The 18,061-nt window shown below is 42.0% G+C and overlaps 1 protein-coding gene across 1 annotated transcript; it reads right to left on the reverse strand.

Moving 5' to 3' along the window:
* Positions 1-371: 371 nt before the first annotated feature.
* THBS1 (thrombospondin 1) lies at positions 372-15,776 on the reverse strand. The gene is made up of 22 exons (XM_042814515.1): positions 15,674-15,776; positions 15,485-15,575; positions 14,356-14,933; positions 13,746-13,821; positions 13,319-13,515; positions 13,011-13,136; positions 11,436-11,529; positions 10,381-10,554; positions 9,847-10,023; positions 9,329-9,502; positions 9,031-9,158; positions 8,772-8,924; positions 8,060-8,278; positions 7,526-7,633; positions 7,043-7,202; positions 6,533-6,651; positions 5,075-5,309; positions 4,482-4,709; positions 4,077-4,348; positions 3,617-3,714; positions 3,373-3,512; positions 372-2,705 (listed from the first exon to the last, which is right to left on the reverse strand). The coding sequence occupies exons 2-22, from the start codon at positions 15,558-15,560 to the stop codon at positions 2,698-2,700; spliced, it is 3,540 nt and encodes a 1,179-aa protein (XP_042670449.1). The 5' UTR covers positions 15,561-15,575; positions 15,674-15,776; the 3' UTR covers positions 372-2,697.
* Positions 15,777-18,061: the final 2,285 nt, after the last annotated feature.

Consider the following 18,061-nt stretch of genomic DNA (forward strand, 5'->3'; position numbering starts at 1 on the left):
CTCTTTTCATGTGGAAGAAAAGCATGAGGCAGGCCTGGCTAGGGAGGAGTATATGATTAAAATCCCTCAGAGGTTGTTCTCCCCTTGTGGCTTTATCAAGGCCCTAGGGCTATGACTATGCTTAGAGAGTCCACAATCATGCCTTTAAGACTGAATTGAGCTACTGCCCCTTAACTACAAAAATGCCTTCAAATGGACAAGTTGTTATGCTTGGGCTGAAACATCCTGCACGCTCCATCTTGTTACAGTTTCAGTGGGGAGATTATTGAGGTGTTAATTTGAAGCCCAATTTGACACAGGTAACAGATATTAGCATAACTGGGAGCTGCAGAAATAGTACAAAGCATGAACAAAAGTAGGTGACACAGGTGGAAGTGTCCATGGTGATTTATTGTTCTCTGTAAGAAGTTCTATTGTACATCTTACACAACTTTTAAATGGAAAATGGTTAAAAATGTTTACAAAAAAGCAGGTTCTTAGAAAATAACACTAGAAAAACCATGGGGAAGAAGGAAGCAAAAAACTTCAGTTCAGTGTGCAAATATTTTATAAAAATAGAAATACTAACTCTACAGGTAGCATTTCATGATAAATTATTTAAATAGCATATCTACACAATTATGTGATTAACTATTACAATGGCAATGAGAAAAATAATTTATAAAAAAAACACAAGCAATGGTATACAGGATGTCAAGAAAAAAATATAACAATATTATAAATCGTATTTGACATTTTTTTCCAATGCTATTTCCTTACTGGGAATATATTTTTCCGCAATGAATTTTTGACTATGTACAGCATTAACTCTTCAGAACTACAGTAGCTTTAAAGTTTGTTAGACATTTGAACTCTGCTTAATCCAAAGGTTTTTCTCAGTCACACAATAATGAGGTAATATTTGTACGTAAAACTTTCACTGTTTCTTTTCCTTTTTTGAAAAGACAAAGAAATGATATAGGTATAAGATTACTGCCCCTGTTCGTGTACATCAAGCCCTCTCCCTTTTCTGCAAGGAGCTCCTGAAATTCTGTCTAGGCTGTGAAGAATTCCTTCTTTTGTAGCTGCACATTGCTAGTTCCAGTAATTTGTGTGCAGTGACATAAATAGCAAGACTGGATGATTACTGTCTGTAGTCATTCTGTCTTTCTGCCACCTCCTCTGGGCCGGTTATTCCGCTTGAAAGTCAGTCCTGCTGACCAGTGGTAAAGCACTGCTGACATTTCACAGCACTAAACTTCTATAATGCTAAATGACATTCCCTCAGCCCTAGCTCTATAGATGAGACAGGAACTGCTCCCCTCTAAAAGGACTTGAGTTTTAATACTGCAGAACAGCTGCCTGCCAGGCAACCAACTGCCTTGCACAAAGAAAGGAAAAGCCAATGCTGAGCTCAGACTGAGAAAAACAAACATTCCATTCCCCACCCTGCTGCTTTTCCCTGTGCCTCAAAGCCATTATGGGAAAATTGCTCTTTGTAACTAATACATCACCACTATCTGCTCCAGACAAGATTTCACTTAACAAAAAACCCTCTAGTTTCACTATAGAACAGAGTTAATAAATAATCTGTATTTACAATCCTAGAGTCATGAAGACTTGTAATAATGGTGGATAGTCTTGATGCATTTCTTTAATAAAAAAAAAAAAAAAAAAAAATCAATAATTTCTCAGTCATTGCAATATCAAGGATAGTTAAAAATAAATATTTTACAATTTCAGTATTTTATCTACAAGCCCCTTCCCCTCCCCTCTGAAGCGAGGGCCTTAAAGCATCTATGGCATGTAGAAAAGGAATGTTTTTATTACTGTTGTATTTTGTGCCTTTTTAACCATAAAATATGAAGCTAACCATAAAATATGAAGCACATGCTGGTTTCTTCCTGAAGGACAGCACAGTGCGAGTTGAGATGGTGGTGTTTTCACACCACAGCTGAAAGAAAACATTTAAAAAGGTAAGAAAGATCTGCATCTAAGCAGGAAACAGAATCTTGTAGTAAATCCAAGTTCTACCAAAGCTGGTGTGATCCAGTGTGCCAATGGCATCCTCCTTTCCCTCCTCCCTTCATAGAGAGGGGTTTTAGGATATGTTTTGTCCTGTGTTATAGAACAGCTGATCTAGCTCACCACAAAGTCAAGGATTATTTTCATCTAAAAAGATGCAACATACAAAAGGATAATTTCTGCAAGTTAAGTGGATGTAAACCAAGGTAGCAGAAACCCCACTAAAAACAAAACAAAACTCCAATCCCCATGAAGAAAAGATTTGAGAGTTCACCCTCCCACCCAAAATCCCTTTCCCCACACAATGAAAGGTCTTCAGTTTAAGTAGTCCACAGCACATCCAGAGATGTTCTTTTTACAAAATGCTACTCCATGGGACCTCCAGTTAGAGGCAGTGACAATGCACTGTGATAAATAAACAAATGTCTTTGACTGAAAGAAGTGTGCATTTTCAGTGAAGGCAATTCTTATTTGCAAGACATTTGTTTCCTTCCATTTCAGAGGTCAGATGCAAGTTTCACTTCTATTCTCTCAAAACCATTCTCTTGAGGCAGGTAATGTTTCGAGTCCACATTTATGCAGGAGGAAGAAAGGAAGGAATAATATAATGGTCCCAGGATTTGTAAGGCTAAATGTTTCAGAAGGTGCAATACCAGCATTTTGAAATAGTCTCTGAATCCAGTAACCTTGGGATTATGGATCTGTGAAAAAGAGAGAATTAAGATGAGGTATTTCTGTTATGCATGATTGATTGTGTCTAAGACATTATCCATATGTTCCCTACAAACATATCTAGAAATTAAAGAATGAAGTACTTCAGCACTTTCTAGAGTTAAAATTTAGACTCTAGCTCATGTAATCATTTACCTAACAAAGTCATAATTTGAAGCAAAGTAGGTCAACTTGGAACTTGGTCACATGCACATATCACACTGAACTGCAAGATCAGAGGGCTGTGTGTAGACTGTACTTTGCTTATTTTTATTAAGTCAGTCCTTTGCATATCAGATACTATTTTTGCTGGTTAGTATTTTGCATTTTCACTTTGCAGTTTGTCATCTGTATTGATTCATTCTACAAAACTTCTTTACAAATTTCAGTTCCAGAAAAGAGCTATCTTATCATGAACTCCTGATCCTTTGAACAAGCAAGATGCAGGTATTCTTAAGATTTTGTATTTTCAAACTTTTTAATTGTGAATAGCGTAATTGAAAAGGTGTCCCATTTCTGTCTGGGAAACATGCTTGAGATGAAGCCATGTAAAATGATAGATGAACTTTCCCTTTTAGCTACTTTCTAAAAACCTGTCCTATTTTTCTTGAACCAATTCTTCTATATAGGGCATCTTCAATAAAAAGTTTTCCTTACCTCTGCATTCATATTTAAGATCTGAGAAGAACACCATTTCTTGAGAGAAGACAAATAATCCTAGACGACCACCAGCATAAGTTTTATCATAGATTGGTCCTGAGTCTGCCATGATTTTCTTCCCTTCATACATTACAACTCTACAAAGATACAGTATAATCTTGTCAGATATGAACTACTGTTAGGTTTATTTTTACAGACATGTGGTTTCTTTGGGACAACTACTTAAAAGGATAATGCTCACCTGATGTAGCCAGTCTTTGGTCTATGGCTAAGACGCCATCTGTATGCAGTGAAGTCTTTCCAGCCTATGTGACGAGGGTCATGCCACAGAGTTCTCACCTACAAAAGAATAGTTCAGTTAACCAGAAGGTCTGAAATAAGATAATCATTATTTTGATATGCAGGTCTCTTTATGAGTAGCAAATGCTTGAAGTTCACGATTAGGCTCTGTAATGGGCTCTTTTGTTTACATATTTAAAAGCTATCAAAGTTTACTCCTGTAGTCCAGAAACAATTGATTCACTGCTGCTGAGAAGCTTACCTGCCTATTCATTATTAAGCTGTTATTTGTCTTTGCCGAGGCAGCTATCCTATTCTGAGCAGTGTGTAGATTCCTGAACATATCTAATTTTTTGGAAAAACAATATGCCTTACAGTGCAGTAAGCAGTGCAGAAGCAAAGGTTATCAGTGTGACCTTTACCTGGCCAGGTGTGTTTCCTGTGTGCCACAGTGCATTACGAAGGTGTTCTCCTGGACCTGTGGTGGAATTCACAACCTTGATGGACAGACCTGAGTAGCCTTGAGCTTTGGTTGGTGTGGAGTCCCAGTAAGACTGAGTAATCTGCTTCCACATGACAACATAGAAACGACTGCTAGATTGGTAGCCAAATACAAAGCCAGCATAATCATCATCCCTTTCAGTATTGATAAAGAAGGTGCCACTGAAGTCCACAGCATTGAATTCATCAAAACCTATGTGGGCATTAGAAGAGGAAGATTAAGATGTTGCTTAGACTTTCAAACAATTTCTTAGCAACTTCTCAGTTTCCATCCCACCTCTGCCCTCAAACACTGTAGTGCCTCTAAGAGTTAGCATTCTCCTTACCAACTGCAAGGCCAGGGTCACAGTTGACTGTCTGAACCAGTTCTTTACCCTGGTGACGTACAACCCAGTTTGGATCATTTTGGGATGTTCCTTTTGGATCCAAGGGAATCATCTGAAACCTTCGGAAGTCAGTCTCACTGATTTCCACATTTTCAGGACAGATGTCATCAATGTCTGGCACGCTGTCTTGGTCAAAGTCATCTTTGCAAGCATCTCCACGTCCATCACCTGGAGGACAGAAGTAATTTCACTATTCTGAGCAATCAGACATGGGTTGTTGTTTGCCAATATAGTTTCAAGTCTTACTATTTAGGAGGTGAAAACCTTACTGCAGAGCTCTGACTGCCCAGGTACTGCTGGCAGACACTACAGAAGCTGGAACTGTCCCTTTTGCTCCAGCCTGATATTGCTAAGTGTATGAAGACAGTTTAATACGTGGTCTTTTTATTCTCTACTCCCAAGGAACACTAACATTAGTGCAGATTATCTTTTTACTTTGACTTTTTTTCCAACCCTCAATAGCATAAAGAAAAAAAAACCTCAAATAGTTACAAGATACTCTTGAAGTGTTACTATGATACTGGTCATCTTACCATCAGAATCTGCTTGATCTGGGTTGGCAACTAATCTGCAGTTGTCTTTGTCATCAGGAATACCATCATTGTCATCATCGTGGTCACAGGCATCACCTTTCCCATCCTTGTCATGATCAGCTTGATTGGCATTGGGCACATAAGGGCAGTTATCAAGATTATTTTGATGACCATCTTCATCTATGTCCTGGTTGTTGTCACACTCATCACCTATACGGTCAGAGTCTGTGTCTTCCTAAAAAAAAAAAAAAAAAAAAAAAAAAAAAAAAAAAAAAAAAAAAAAAAGGAAAATAAAGAACATTTTAAAAGCCATGTAAAGCATCTGGATTATGAGCCTTAGTAGCTAGAATTGGGATTTCTTTAGTTTAGTAAGAGCTAAAATGGAAGTATTAGAGAAGATTTTAGAATGTTAAGAGACATTATCTGTAAATCATGGGGCAGAAAGCAAGAGGTCACCTTCCACCCTGAGATGAGAAAGCAGTTAAGCAAATGACAAATAAGAGCAAGAAGGTTTATAGTCTCAGTTTAAATCCTTCAAGTAACACTGTTTTTAGGCTACATGACAGTACTAAGTTCTCCTGACTTGCAACCCCTTTTCTAACTCTTCAGTCATTCCAGTTACCTTCCTGAATCAATTCATCTTACAGCCTTGTACTTGGTGGGCCAGCACAAGCTTTATCTACTTTTGTCTTTGAATTTTGATCTAGTAAGTTGTATGAGAGGCTGGACTCCTAAATTTTAGCGGGGGGGGGGAAATTTAAAGAGTATCATACTCCTTTTCCCTAGGGAAAAGTTGTGATGCCTTTACTGGTAGAAAAATATAACTTTTTTATTAAAAAAAAAAAAAAAAAGTGACTGGTTTGGATTGAAGGACACAGATTATAAAGAGACTGTTTAAATTGAAGTGCAAGTACTATTTAATAGCTGATCAGTTAATTACTCCTAGCACATTTAATGTGTAGTATATCCTGCAAGTCCTGAAAGCATGTTTAAGACTTTGGGCTGTTGCTTCTATTTTAGGAAAAGGTGAACTAGGCTTTCTTTGAAGCAGCCAAGCACTGCAGTTCATTGTGATTTACAGAGCCATCAATAATTAAGAATTTCTGTACTATTAGCATCCTGCATGTGTTATGGGCTACATATACATTAAGCTACTGAAAATATATTCCCTTCCAATCTTGATTTCATAAAATGCTCCCAGGTATTTCATATTGTTACAGTGAGGGTCAGTGCAGCTGACAAAAGGAGAGTTGTACATGTGATAGTCTCATGGATCCTCTCTAGAATTCATTTTTGGAACATTACCTTGCCAGTGTTTGAACTGTGAAAGACTAATACTGACACTGTTTGGCAAATTAATGAGAATAGTACATCAACTCAAGTTACATTTGGGTATAATATCTTGTGTATTGTAGCCTACATCAACAATATTCTATTTGTATAATAGAAATCCTCTACCTGGTCAGGATTATGTTCCAGTGGGCAGTTATCACACTGATCTCCAACACCATCCAAGTCTGTGTCCCTCTGGTCTACATTGTAGACATATTGGCAGTTGTCCCTTTCATTGAGGACACCTGCAACATTAAGATCGTTTTGTAAATGCAAGTCAGAATATCCAAATGCTTCAAAGAAGCATACAGAGTCACCACACACTTTTTGATAATGCTTGATAACATTTTGTAAGCCTTTTGAAAAGCATCTGATTGAAACCTGACTACATTGCTAGCCTCTGTTCTTACAGGAAATAAGAACAGAGCTAAAATTTAACTGTACCCAAATGTATATTTTTCAAAATGAATTTCCATTAGCTTCAAGTGCTACTTTAATAGTCTTTATATCCTGAAAACATCAGAGATGGGGTTTTGTGTGTTCAAATATAAATTTCTGGTATGAAACCAGTGGTACCATTGTATACATTTGGCCTATCTGATGAGCAGTGGAAAGGTGTAATCAGAGGACACCTACCATCTCCATCAATATCCACTGCACATGCGTCTCCCTCTCCATTGTTGTCAGTGTCAATCTGATCAGGATTGTGATTGTAGGGGCAGTTATCACAACGGTCACCAACATCATCCCTGTCATAGTCATACTGCTGTGGGTTGTAGATGAATGGGCAGTTGTCCTGCAAGAGAAAAAAGTCAAGATTTAAAAACAGTCTAAACATACAGCAGCATGAGCAGGATCTGAATGGAACAGCAGACAGGAAAGCAGACAGAACTTGAATGCTTTTATGTCAAAACACACAACTGCTTATTCAACTGTGGGAATAGTTGACTAATAATGAAGATTCATTTTTCAAGCTCACTAGCTGCAGAAGGTTAGTCTGCATGGTTATATCTGAAGGTTTCTAGGGTAGCTGTCAGTGCCAGCAATTCCATATTAAGGCCGTAGGAGAAGGAACAGGAGAGCTACATTCTAAAATGCTGTTCTTTTCTGTTGTCTTACCCGGTCATCAGGAATACCATCATCGTCATCATCATTATCACAAGCATCACCAATCCCATCTTTATCATAGTCTTCCTGCCCAGAGTTGGGGAGATTGGGGCAGTTATCCTATAGCATGGATAAAGTACATATTTTTACTTACTCCTGGCTTGAGCACAATCCGGATTTTAGCAGATATAATCATTATGCAAAAATCAAAAATACCAAACCCAGTTAAGTGTTATTTTACTGAAGTCTCTTTATTTTAGTTAAACCGTATTTATCAGATCAAAGCTGATCTATGTGATAGAACTAGATTACTCCTAGAATATTTATAACACTTGTACAAGGCATCTTTCCCCACCCCACCTCCCATGTTGTAGAGATGATTAAAGCAACACTAAAGAACCTCCTAACAATAGAAGGATATCTTATTAGTTGTAACAGCTCTAACTAAATAGATACTAGATTTATTAGATTTATACCTTAAACCTAAATTATTTTTACAGAAGCATTCATTCAGACGTGTTTTAGAGGAATATTAGATAAACATACTTTTTTACAGTGGTAAGTGGCATTGGCAACACAGACAAGGTTCTCATTTGGCCATCCATCCAAGTCAGTATCTTCTCCACAGATTATACCATTGCCTGCATAGCCTGGTTTACATTCACAGCGATACATCGGGTCACTGAAGTGGCCAAGGTAATTGCATTTGGCATTCTTGTTGCAATCGTGTGTTCCATCTGTGCATGGATTACGGGGCTTGCAGACCTGGAAGAACACAAAGTAAATCCACTGGAGACATCTTTTTATCACAAATTTTTACCCAGAGATTCTAACAACGCAAAGAATCCATGCCTATTTTCATCAAGGATGTTTCAATAAGGAAAGAAAAAAAACCTAATACATTATTTTCTCTGCACTTCATAACTCCAGTACCTGTCTTGCACTATTTCTCTTGTTCAAAGCTCTTATGTTCAAGTGGAACAATGCACCTTCAAGGTATGTACTGCTCTACTGCAAATTAATACTTACTAAATTGCTCTTAAAATTATCTGCAATGTCATAATTCTCTATTGCTGGAGAGGACATTTTCTAATTCATACTGCACTCCAACAGGAGAAGCATTAATTAATTACTGTTTTGAATTACAGATGATGTACCAAAATCCATCTTCCCTGAAATGCATAGTTGCTTTCCACTGTTTGCAGACAGCAACTTTGTATGGTTTGATAATCCAGCACAGCTCTTAGGTTGACAATACCTGTTTGTTTGCCATGGCATCCTCAACACTGCGACCAAATGGCTGTGACCCAGTGAAACGTGGTGGACAAGGCAGACAGTTGTATCCAGGTTCAGTATTCTCACACCTGTGTACTCCATTGAAGACAAAGCAGGCATCAGGAACTTCTTTACACTGAAATGCAAGAGTTTAAGATAAAACAGTGTATTAAAGCACTAGTATTGCTTCCCTTCCCATTTTCTTCTCCCTTTCAAGTCACAAACTTTTCTAGTCTTCCTACCTCATCAATATCTTGGCAGTGGATACCATCGCCATGGTAGCCAGCAGGACAGGCACCGCACTTCCAAGATCCATCAGGGGAGCTTGTACATGTAGTTCCCGCAAAGCAGGGATTAGACAAACACCCATCTGAGAAACAAATGAGAGTTAAGTTGAGGGATGCTGCTGCCATACTGTGTTTTGCTAACATGCTAGTTCAGTGTTCAAGCACTCTGGTTTTAAAGACTTAGGCCATATTTTTTTTAAGCCAACTCAAGACTGACCACAGCCTTAGATGATTATGGAAATGGAATACTCACCAACTGGACAGTCCTGTTTATTGCAGACCTGAGTTCCTTTAGCTTCACCTACACAAGTCTTCCCACCATATTGAGGCTCAGGATTATTGCAGAGACGGCTGCGTTTCTGAAGTCCTCCTCCACATGTTACTGTGCAAGCATCCCATGGAGACCATGGTCCCCAGTTGCCATTAACTAAAGAGAAATAGAAATTAGGGCACTTGTATGGCTTCTAGTCCAGTAAAAGTTACTATTTTCAAACTAAGGGATGTTTCTCCTGTAGCAAGAGTACTTGAGACATTGTTCTGACCTAATTCACAGAATGGCAGCCCTAACTAATAAGCTCCATAGAAAACTCAGATCACAACTGCTTAACAAAATTAAACCATTTTCTATAAAACTGAACTATGAGATTTTACCAAGCCTGTACCAACGTTTAAAGATAAAAGACTACTAGAAGTCCATTATATGGCAGCTTCTTATTTGTGAAGTTCATTGTTTAAACTAGTGAATAGTAGCTAGCACTTGGACACACTTACTTGGGCAAGGATCTTTCTGGCAGGGCTTGGTTTCTCTTGCTTCACCCTCACAAGGCTTGCCATTCAGCTGTGGTACTGGAGAGTTGCAGAGACGAATTCTAGTGATCATGCCCATACCACAAGTGACTGAACATGATGACCACGGTGACCAGTGGCTCCAACCACCATCTTGTTTAACTACAGAAAGAGATATCTGTTAGTAGAGTTTTTGAAAACCAGACTTCAGCTTCAAAGCACTTAGAACATAGAATTGTATTAGAAACTCTCTGTACCTTAATACAATCATAGATCAAGTTGTTCTATTGCTAGAGAAACTGTACAGCTAAACTAGTGTCAATTTTTTATCTGGGAGCACAATCCAAACATGTTTATTTACTGGATCAACTATCTGCTCCGTTTTACTTGTTAAATATAAGTACTTAAAGCCAGCACTCCAGTTCAGTGACAGAGTAACAAGATAAACTTTGCTGTTAATACTAAGTCAATAGAAGTGGCCCATGTTTTATTACCAGGATGAATGGATTAAATACTTACATCTCTTATCACACTCTTGAAGGTGGCAAGTCCGAGTTTGCACAGAAGACCCTTCACAGCGGTTGTTGAGACTGTCACAGGAACGCCCTCTCTGCTGAATTCCATTCCCACAGGTCACCGAACATGAAGTCCATTCAGACCAAGGAGACCATCCATCGTCTGCGTAGTCGCTAGCTGTAAAGGTGCACAGCTCTGTTATAGCCCCAAATAAGATGCCAAGTATGTATTTTCTGTATTCCTTTCCCCATCCTTTCCCTTGCTTTTTCTTTACCATAAGAAAAAGCTCCACAGAACTGCCCTCAAAATCTACATGCATTTCCCTTTCTTGTACAAGGTAGAGGTCGAGAACTCAAACGTTTCAGTGCTTGCATTACCTAAGTTACTTCAGGTGGCTTTACATAATAAGAATGAATTCAGAGATGTACTTAGATTAGACACTACACTAGTTCACAGTCAGCAAGGTTTCTAAGAAAACTCAAGTTTAATCAGCATTGATAACTAGAAGTATTATTGTCCAGAAACCCATTTAAACATTTTTATAAATATGCTTGGTTCATAGCTGCTCTGCAGATAAAGAGAAGCAATGTTGCTGACTGATATATTTTAATTTGCTGAGATGTGGAACGCATGCACTACTGAAACATATTTACTGGTGAATACAATACACTGGAGCATCTAATACCCCTCAAAAACTTGTTCTGCCTGCACATATTTATGTGTTGTATTCTTTGGATTTCAGAGCTCCGTTTTTCTTCTCTTAATTATAGTGATCCAACGTATCCCTAAACTCCTTCTTTCCCTACAGAAATGCAGTGACATCCAAAACCACTCTGAAGCATTGTAATTTTCAATAGGACAGTAGCAATTCCTTATTTAAGTGGCAACTGGAAATTAATATAACATGTTTCTGTTGCTATAAGCTATTTAACAGAGGATAGACATTTGAGTTTAAATTTAAAGATGCAGACTATCCAGTTGTCTTCTATACACAGATATATAGAGCAGTGCATGTCTACTGACTGTAGAGAGGTGTTAAGATATTTCTAAGTACTTACGCCAGCATCGGGGGCAGCACTCCCCATCAGGCACAGTGGCATTGGAACAAGGCATGAGAGGGCAAGACACTTTCCGGCATATAGTGGCAGAGTTCTGTAAAGAATTGAAAGCATTCAATAAGCAAGCAGGATATAAAGCATACCTCTGGAGTCTAAACTCACAGCTGATAGAGTCAGATGATAAAGATGCCCTTTGTGCAGCACTTAAAGGCTCACCTAGCACATCTAAAGTAGAAAACCTTGTATTTAGAGCTGATACAATTCAAGAGTAGTTCCTTCCAGCTATTCTTACTCCATCTTCACCTCATTCCTACCATCCATCCATACTATTTCCTTCTCAGTTAAGCAGTTTTGTTTTGAATAAATTGGTCAAGAATGACTACTAGAAACAGGCTAGAGTAAAGGACTGAGTAAAGAACTAATGCTGTATGATTCCTAAAGTATACGCTCAGACTTCAAGGGAAAGAACCAAGAAGTCAGCTTTTCTGTTAATACGGATTTAAGCTGATTACATGGTGAACATAAAATGAGTTCAGCGGACTTGGCTGAGGAGCCTTAAAAATTTGTAACTTATACTTAAAGGTCTTTGATCTTTAAGCCAAGCAGGCAGAGCAAGAACACCCATCTCCAATCTCAATGAGAGATGAAGTGTAGTCTGTAGTTTTGTTTCTTGAAGGCAGTAGCTTTGTCCAAAGAATGCCCTTGTGATAACCCTTACAAGCCCCCTTTTTCCCCAAGCAAATGACTATATTAAGGCAGATACAGATAACATTGAATAAGAGGGTTGGTGGGAAGATGAGCAAAGGCAGAAGTCACAGTATCACATGCTGCATGCAAGACTGGAGATAGAAAGCTACAGAAGCAAATGCAGATTTTTGTGAGTTGCCCTGTACTGCACATCTACAGATACTCAGCCTTTGGCTTCTAAACAGAGGCAAGAAAGATCAGACACTCTTTGGTAGACTGATACTCTGAAATGTTTTGCTTATATATACTTTAAGCATTAAAGCAGAACAAATAATGAATATCTTGTCAGGATACCCTAGATTTACAGAGCTCAACTGAAATCTGGAAAAAAAAGTTTCTGTTGCATGTGATCTGTTAAAAGCCTACAGGACATAGAAGCATTATTATATAATGAAAAAAGGTGTAAGTTTAAGAGCCTTTACTGAGGACTAGAATCTTTTCTGGTAAGCCAGCATGAGGTTCACTGAGGATAGAATATCCATTTATAGTATTTTGGGGAGGAAATATGGTAATACTGTTTGGTCTTTTAATACTGACTGGTAGATGTGCACATAGATTACATAGAAAGCAGAGGCATTCCCTAAATTCTGAAATTGAATGTCACTCTCATACAGATATTAAAAATGTATTTAGTGTAATTCTAAGTTACTGCTGCAGTAATACTATACAAAAGTTGTAGTCATACTGAAAAGCTGAATACTTTCTCTGGGTATGATAGGCCCCATTCTGTGTAGGATTTGTTCAAACAAAGAACGTCATTTAGAATTATCTGTTAATTTGAAGTCATGAATTTATATGCAGAGAACTTATGAATGCAAAGAATCTTACCTGGCAAGTACATTCAGTGCAGCTGTCAATAGTCCACTCTTCCTTATTTTTGTGCAAGATCCCATTATGAATGCATACTCCAGGAGTGATCTGAACCACTTTGGCAATCAGTTCATTTTCTTCAGTCTTAAATGGCAGGTGTCAGGGGGAGGGCAGCAGAGAGATGATATTTAGAAGTTAACACAGGAAAAACACTTCCACAAATTCATAGCAAGAGTGAAGTTACTACTGTTTATCCAAGCTCAACGGACAACTTACACTTCTTTAAGTGACAGATAAGACATACTGTGAGTATAGCAAACACTTACCACTTTGCGAACTCTGTCTTGAAGTGTTGTAACCATGGACCGTAGCCCTTGCAGTTCTACAAACATGTTAGTTAGTTCATCACAAGAAAAGCCACAGACTGCTTGAATGTCCTTTGTTTTATGGCCAATGTAATTGGTGCGGATAGCAGGGCTGGAACCATTCATGGGGTTGTCCAAAGTAATGATTGCACTAGTAGCTAAGAGACAAGAAAGTTTACATAAAGTAAATGCATTTTTTTGCCACATAGATTTATAATTCCTGGGTAGGACTTGTTACACAGCTACCACCAAATTCACTAGAATATGTCCAGAAATATTATTTCTTATGCAATGTAGATTTGAATGTCAGCATACTTCTGAGTTCTGTTTCAGCTTGTCTTTCTAACGTACTTAATAGATCATTGGATTCAGAAGATTGCAGACTTACAGCTGGAGCAGCCTTTGTTCCTCAGAATAGTTTCCAGAGTTGTTCCAAACACGAACCGTACATTCTGCAACAGTCCCTGTGGAAAAAGAAAGAATTGCAGCTACCTGCAACAACTGCAAGGGAAAGAAGGGTAACTTGCATGGAGAGAGCCTGTAGACAATAAAGTTCACCTAAGTTCATCACAAGTAATTTCACAACAGACAGATGGCAAGGTGAAACATGTTAATTTATTCTCCTGAGTGAGAGCAAGCCCTGCTTCCTAACATTCTCAGTCTTGACCACAAAGACCTGGCAATTCGCCAGGCAGGAAAGGAAAAAAGCATCAGTTTCTCAGTCTTGTATAATAAGTTGAGCAATCAAACTACAACCACCTGTCCAGAAGCTTTGGGATCTACTGCTGCATGAAGTTCTCCCTGCAAATGTAATGCTTCACACTTCAAGCTGCATTGATAGAGTTTAGTAAATTCAGAGGTGGTCCACATGAGATGTACAGAAGCAGAATTTTTTCTCCCATTTCCTACAATTTTCTAGCTGTTTAAGTTGGTTGAATAATGTACTTTCGAGGTGTATGACTGAAAATAATACACAAAAATGGAAGGAAAAATCTTACCTGGAAGTTGTCATTGACTCCCCCTTTGGCAATACGGAGCCTGGCACTGCTGGCCAGGTCCCTGGTGAAAATGTTTTGAATGGGAATGTCCAGTTCAGCATTCTCCATTTTCTCACACCCCACATAAAGCTGAGCCCGGTCTTCTTGCACAAACAAGGTGATGTTCTTCCAGTGTCCTGTAGCTAACAAAGCATCCTCTACAGACACCAGCTGCTGCTTGCCATCACCAGAGAGGCTCAGGTCCAAGGTGCCTGCCTTGCCGTTTGAAACTAGACTGAAGACATGACCAGAGCCATCTTTCCTTTCCACAGCCAGCAGCGTGCCTCTGCTCTTCTTGGCTTGCCGCAGAGTGGCCAGAAGGATGAAGCCCTTCTCAGCATGGATGATATCTAGCAAGTCTTGGAACTTGGAGTCAGGGATAGCAGGGATGCGACTGGCATCTTCAATTCGGTAAGCAGGGCTGGAGGACTCCGGCCCCTTCACCAGGTGCACCCCAGGTGCCCGGCGCCCAGCTCCCTTGCGAATCAAGCCAGCGAGTTCAAAGAGATCAAAGACGCTGTCATCATCACCCCGGGACTCTGCAGAGAGACCAGAGTATCCGCCGTAAGCCACGGAGAAGAAAAGGCTGCGAAACCATACATTTCTCAGGGCTGCTTAACACACTGACTAGCGATGTTGGCACTACAAGGTACGCAGAGCACGGGCAGCAGCTCTCGAGGCAAGGCAGTCCCACCGGGAGCTGCGTGCGGCACTCCGCGCACATTCTTGTGAAGGAGCCAGGAGGCACGGGAGCGCCGGGTACCCGCTGAGTGACACCGAGGTAGCGGCACGCTGACACCTCATTAGGCTCTGACGGAGGAGAAACGGCAGAGGCACGGCACACCGCAAGGCTCTCACAGCAGCCGCCCGGAGAAGGGATAGCAACCCCCTGCGGGGACATCGGGTGGGCGAGATGCTCGAGAGCTTCTATTTTGAAGGCTGCAGGAATTCCACGCCGAAGTTCCGTAACTAACTACCGCTCTGCTTAAAGTCTCTCGTTCGCCGAGCCGTGGCGTTCTGCCCCTCGGAGCCGTCTCCCCATACCCACCCAAGGCGCGCTCCAGCCGACCCCGCCCGCGCCGGCCCTTACCTGCCGTGCGTTTGGCTTCCGGGCCGCCGAGCACCAGGAGAAGAACGAGAACAGCGGCTGGCCCCATGGCGAGCATCTGCCTCTGACCGACCTGGGAACGGCCACAAAGGAAAAGGTCACAGAGCTGCCCCGCCGCTCGGCGCGACGGGACGGGTGTCCCGGGACGGCGGGAACCGCATCAGCACTTACCTGCAGGGAGAGCGGGCGAGCAGCTCCCGCTACGGGCGAGCGATATCCTCCGGGGAGCGCGGCGGCGCCTCGGCGCAGAGAGCGGCGCGCTGTACAGCAGGGGTCGGCGCTGCCCGATGCTCTGCAGATGCCGGGCGCCGCGCGCACCTTTAAAGGGTCGCTCGCATTCCTGGGCGCGCGGCGGGCCAATCGGCGGCGGCGGGGCAGGAAGCGGGAGGCGTGCGCGAGACGCGCAACGGTCGGAGACGGCGTTCCACAGAGCGGCCGCCGCAGGTCGGGGGCGGGGCCGCGTGCCGAGCCGCGCGCCGTGCGGCGCGCGGCGGCCGCGGACCTGCCGGAAGCGCCGCTTGGGGGCGCCCCGCGAGCGGTGTCGGCGGCGCTCGTCCTTCTATGGCGAGTCACGGAGCCCAAACGGGTGGCCGCTGCTCCTCGGCCCCGGGCGGAGGAGCGGGAGGCGGTCGGGTCGTCGTCCAGACCGGGAGCGCGGCGCGGCTGGGCACGCGGCCAGGCGTCAGCCGCTCTGGAAGCGGCTTAGAAGCGAGCCCCGGCGCGGGGATAGCGGTGCCCCGGCCTTGCGGTGCTGACACGCGGCAGCCCCCGGAGCACGAGCCGCGGCGGGTCGGCCGAACCTCGACCCTCGTGGTAGCAGCGTCCCCCTCCTCCGGCACGTGGATGTGGGGACAGCACGTAAACCCCGACAGCTCTCCCCGCACAGCCCCAACGGAGAGAAAGGCGGGGGGGTGGGACCCTCCGTGTCTGTATCGCGGGGAGCTTTGTGTGAGATGAGCAACACCGAGCTGCGGCTGAGGAGCCGGCTGTTAGTAGTGAACAGAATGAATAACTGCTCCGGCCAGGAATGTCCCGTGTAACCAGATTTCAGGTAAGGGGAGAGCTCCTGAAAATGAGCGAGGCAGATTCTCTACATAATGTCCCACTCTATATGACTAAAAGTTACTTGGGTGTATGAAATGGCCCTAAAGTAATCGAATTCAAAATAATGGCCAATTCCTCTGCCTTCCCTGGCCCTTCCGTATTTGGCATTTTCTCCTGCAGAAAGCCAAGCATCAGAGAATGAGAAGAATACATCAGCCGATGGCATGTGTGGTGAGGGGAAATAGGAGCACTCTTGGCAGCCCGAAACCCTGGCTGGACTGGGCTCTGAACTGAGCCGCACTGTGTGAAACACATTAGGCTGTTGGCCCGGCTGATGCACAAGGCACCAGTGCTCTGCAGATCATCCCAGGAAATGCCTTGGGAAATTCTTGACTTAAGGAACAAGATAGCTACAGGACTGTGTACGTTAGGGGGAAGCCAGAATGAGTGTCATCCCTTCTATCTTAGGAAACAGAGCATGCCATCTGAAGCAGGCCTTTCGTTATGAAGTGATTCACTGAAGAAAAACCTCAAGTGCCACAAAATAAGCAGAGAGCAAGAAGCAGGGAGAGATGCTGGCAATGAGGAGGAACCTGCTAGGGTATAAAAATCAGTAGGAAAGAGAGCAAGAGGGAGACACTGACCCCACTTGGACAAGTCTAAGCGTCACCTGGTTTAGTTCACTAAGCCCTATATGTACCAGTGGCTTCCTGTTGTACACTTGCACAGAAGTAAAAGGGACTGTATCTAGACCTTATTGCTCTCTGCGGCTGCTTGGAAGAAAGCTGTTGTAGAATGAGGGTCAACCTCTTCTCTCAGGTAACAGCAATAGGAAGGAAAATAATGGCCTCAGGTTGCTCCAGGAGAGGTTCAGGTTGGATATTAGGAAAAACTTATTCTCTGAAGGAGGGCTGAGGCATTGGAACAGGCTGCCTACGGAGGTGGTGGAGCTGTCGCTGGAGGTTTTCAACAAAAGGGTAGATGTTGCACTGAAGGACATGATCTAGTGGTATAGTGGTGATTAATTAGTAATTGAGCTAGATCTTAGTAGTTTTTTCCAACCTTAATGATTCTATGATTCCAGATCCCTGAATCCAGAGGGTTCTGATCAAGCTTTTCCTCATGAATCCCTAAGTCAAGCTGAGGTCATGTTGAAAGCTGAAAGAGAATGTCAAAACTGTTTTTACAGTAAGTGCGGAAGTTGGGAAAGAATCCAGAACCACCCACTTCAAAGTGAAAAAGAACATCCTATGTTTATCTCTTACTTTATCCAAAGGTGCATGGATGAACCTGCCATCTTTTGTCAGAATATTCCCTATGAGATGCTTGTAACCTCAGTGAATGGGCATTCTAAGCATGAGATGCTGATTGATACTTGAAAAAGTGTTGGAGCCTATGGAGCAGTGGAAAGCAATGATAATGCCTTCTTCTAGGACAGGAGCATGCCTATGAAGGTATCTAGTTTAGAAAGCAATATAGAAGATTACTTACCCTTTCTGAAGACTGGTAACACCT

Source organism: Centrocercus urophasianus, unplaced genomic scaffold (assembly GCF_019232065.1).
Source record: "Centrocercus urophasianus isolate 14NV4802_14NV808 unplaced genomic scaffold, USGS_Curo_1.0 seq_14, whole genome shotgun sequence".
Taxonomy (NCBI): Eukaryota; Metazoa; Chordata; class Aves; order Galliformes; family Phasianidae; genus Centrocercus; species Centrocercus urophasianus.